Source organism: Protobothrops mucrosquamatus, unplaced genomic scaffold (assembly GCF_001527695.2).
Source record: "Protobothrops mucrosquamatus isolate PMUCROS unplaced genomic scaffold, P.Mucros_1.0 scaffold_43, whole genome shotgun sequence".
NCBI lineage: Eukaryota > Metazoa > Chordata > Lepidosauria > Squamata > Viperidae > Protobothrops > Protobothrops mucrosquamatus.
In genome coordinates this window covers 39,807-43,622 of record NW_015386119.1, presented here as the reverse complement: position 1 = coordinate 43,622, position 3,816 = coordinate 39,807, and the positions used below count along the sequence as shown (strand labels likewise).

At 39.2% G+C, this 3,816-nt stretch overlaps 1 protein-coding gene across 1 annotated transcript in view; it reads right to left on the bottom strand.

The window, feature by feature from the left end:
• Positions 1-1,184: 1,184 nt before the first annotated feature.
• LOC107283037 (proline-serine-threonine phosphatase-interacting protein 2) overlaps positions 1,185-3,816 on the bottom strand; it is a gene marked incomplete at its 5' end in the record, with an annotated part of 28,981 nt that continues 26,349 nt past the window's right edge. The window contains 2 exons of the mRNA XM_015810885.2: positions 1,185-1,898; positions 3,090-3,152. Of these exons, the coding sequence (XP_015666371.1) occupies positions 3,100-3,152 (53 nt within the window). The remainder of the gene's footprint in view (positions 1,899-3,089; positions 3,153-3,816) is intronic.

The following is a 3,816-nucleotide window of genomic DNA, read 5'->3' as shown; positions in this document are numbered from 1 at the left end:
TTTTATTTAGGGTGATTTTAAAAATAATTTTAAATAGAGACACAGCTTCTAATATTCGGTTTTTTAATCTGGTTTTATAGGGGTTTGTATTTTTATGCTTTGTATTTGTACTGTTTTTAATACGCTGTGCACCGCCCTGAGTCCTGCGGGAGAAGGGCGGTATATAAATTAAATTATAATAATAATAATAATAATAATAGACCTCCCAATTCCAGCAACCGTTCCTTATATGTTTTAGCCTCCAGTCCCCTGATCATCTTTGTTGCTCTTCTCTGTACTCTTTCTAGAGTCTCAACATCTTTTTTACATTGTGGTGACCAAAACTGGATGCAGTATTCCAGGTGTGCCCGTACCAAGGCCTTGTAAAGTGATATTAACCCTTCACGTGATCTTGATTCTATCCCTCTGTTAATGCAGCCCAGCACTGTGTTGGCTTTTTTGGCAGCTGCAACACACGGCTGGCTCCTATTTAGGTGATTGTCCTTCTCCAGTAAATTACCATATCTCTAAAGAGCATCCTATTTTTCCTTCAACGCAAAGTTCAAAGTCAACAACTGGGGGGAAAAAAAACCTATACAAGTGGAAAAAGCTTCCTAAATTAACAGAGCCCAGTCTGTGCCCAATAAGGCAGTTGTCACATCAAGGACACAGGTTTATATTAATTGCTTATTTTTTTTATCTCCTATGATAACTCTCAGAATTCTTCTTCCCAGAGTAGAATAAATAGTACAGTAGAAATAAGGTAGGATTAAAAATATTGATGACAGGAAAGAAAAAAAAAAGACAGAAATCCCACCACAGTCTGCTTTGGATTCCAGAAGCTTCCATGAATGAGTACTACAGCTACCACACATTTTCTGTCCCTTTGAATCAGGAGGGACTAGAGCCTTGCTTTTCACTAAAAGGGGAGCTTCTCAGGCACCATCACAATTCGAAAGTCCAGGAGAAGAAATAATAATAATAATAATAATAATAATAATAATAATAATAATAATAATAGTAGTAGTAGTAGTAGTAGTAGTAGTAGTAGTAGTAGTAGTAGTAGTAGTAGTAGTAGTAGTAGTAGTAGTAGTAAAGTTGGAAGGGACCTTGGAGGTCATCTAGCCCAACCCCCTGCTCAGGCAGGAAACCCTATACCATTTCGGACAAATGGCTGCTTCTCCCACATATTGATTCCCAAGTCATTTGCAGACAAATAAGTATTTAATTCTTAGTGCTTAACAAATCAGGAAGAGTCCATTTGCTCTAGATTTCACCGGATTTTGGGCAAACTAAAAAAAAAAGGGGAAGGCAATCAAAACTCTAGAAGCTTTCCCACCACTCTCTAACTAACATAATTAAGTAAGATCCAAGAATTAAGGCTAATATCGTGGGATTGTCTTGATCCATCCTCACAACCACCCTGTGAGGTAGGTCAGGTAGAAACTACAATGTCTCCCAAGAAACCCACTTTCAAGGTCATTCAGACATAGGTTTAATTCTTTAGATGTTACACACCCCTACGAATAAAAAAGGCAGGGGTCCAAAGATGTGGTCAAAAAAGGGTAAACTTGTGGATCTAAGGATGCAGTGGATGCTACAGCTGCCATCTTGACTTTTTCGACCACATCCTGCGAACATCCCTGCAGGGGCTTTTGCCCTTCTTTCAAAGGAATAAAACAACAGAAATAATGGGTGTTATCTGCCAGAAAATTAGCGTCGTCTCAGTACTTTTCTGCTGTGGAAGCATCCTCCACCTTTCCAAAATGTTCTCTTTGGCTTGTTTTAAAGAATAATTAATGCACCCCCCCCCCAAAATCAGCAAAACTCCATTTGGGGAAGGGGATTGAGACAGCTTTTAAAATGGCTGCTATTTCATTTTCCTCATAGAGGTATCGTCGAAGGAAAGATTCCGAGATCTGGAGGGAAGAAAAAGATCAAAGAATGAGGGGGGAAAAATGCAGACTGGATCCATCTACGGATAATCCTCAGCTCACGAGCGAGCCCAAAATTTATGTTGCTAAGCGAGGCAGTTTTTAATTTTGCTCCTTTTGACAACTTTTCTTCCCTCAGTTGTTAAGTGAATCACTGCAGTTGTTAAGTTAGTAACGTGGTTGTTAAGTGAATCTTTGACTTTGCTTGTCAGAAGGTCGCAAAAGGGGATCACGTGATCCTGGGACACTGTGACCGTCATAAATATGAGTCAGTTGCCAAGCATCTGAGTTTTGATCACGTGACCACAGAGAGGCTGCAACGGTCGTAAGGGTGAAAAACGGTCATAAGTCATTTTTTTCAGTGCCGTTGTAACTTGGAACGGTCACCATATCAACTGTTATAAGTCGAGGACTGCCTCTAAGCCATGATCTGTTTAACTGTGATTTGCTGATTCAAANTTCCCCATGCTGGCTCAGGAATTCTGGGAGTTGAAGTCCACGAGTCATGAAGGGGCCAAAGTTTCCCTCATGCTGGCTCAGGAATTCTGGGAGTTGAAGTCCACAAATCATAAAAGAGCCAAGGCTGCCTATCCCTGCAATAAGGAAAGCCCAGATCGAGCAAACCTTGATCTGGGGAGATTAATACGATATGTTAGTTTATGACTTACCTTCTTGCATTAATCTAGCAAGACTCTTGGTAAGCTATGGTTTATGACTGAGGGACTAGTGTACAATCAGCCAATCTTGTTTATTCGCACTTAAGAATAGCCAAAGTATAACTTATGTCAGCTAAACCACGACTTAACCCATTTCAATCTTGGCAATTTTGAAGACGCGTGGACTTCAGCTCCCAGAATTCCTCAGCCAGCATGAAAAACTTTGGAGGGTTTTAAGAGGAGATTGGACAACCATTTGTCTGAACTGGCATCGAGTTTCCTGGATAAGCAGGGGATTGGACTAGAAGACCTCAAAGGTCCCTTCTGATTCTGTTATTCTGTTTTGGATGGCTGGGGAATTCTGGGAATTGAAGTCTACCCATCTTAAAAGTTGCCAAGATTGGAAGACACTGCCTTAAGATGTTGTATAAACACAGAGATATTCTGTATTATTCTATTCCAATAATATGCTTAATTAGACCGGCACTTTTAAGTTCCTTTTCTAAATGACAAAACTTACCATCTCTGGGCTAGTGAGGATGAATTAAGCTATACCCATCCACAGTAGCGTAGTTGGCTTCCCCTATAAAAACAAAGGTTATAGTTATTAATCCATAGAGTAAAACAGGGATCTTCAAACTTGGCCCTTTTATGACTGGTGGACTTCAACTCCCAGAATTCCTCAGCCAGGCACACGTGCCTGGCTGAGGAATTCTGGGAGCTGAAGTCCACCAGTCATAAAAGGGCCAAGTTTGAAGACCCCCCTGGAGTAAAATGTCTGAGCCCAAATTTAAAATGGCAAAAAAATCTGCTTGATTAACCACCAAGTTGGGTAAGAACAAAAGGTATCATTTAGGAAATGTCAGACAGGTGTAAAGTCTGCTGATTAAGATAAGGAGATTCACAAAAGGTTTATTGCAAGCACCTGGAGACAATTCAAACCAAGATCAGAAACTACCCATTATCATTTAAGCATCCAAAATTAACCCTTCCCTCCATTTAAAGGGCTCTTTGTCCACAATGCAGGTAGTCCTCAATTTCTGACAGCTTTAAATAATAATAATAATAATAATAATAATAATAATAATAATAATAATAATAATAATAATAATAATAATAATAATAATAATAAGAAGAAGAAGAAGAAGAAGAAGAAGAAGAAGAAGAAGAAGAAGAAGAAGAAGAAGAAGAAGAAGAAGAAGAAGAAGAAGAAGAAGAAGAAGAAGAAGAAGAAGAAGAAGAAGAAG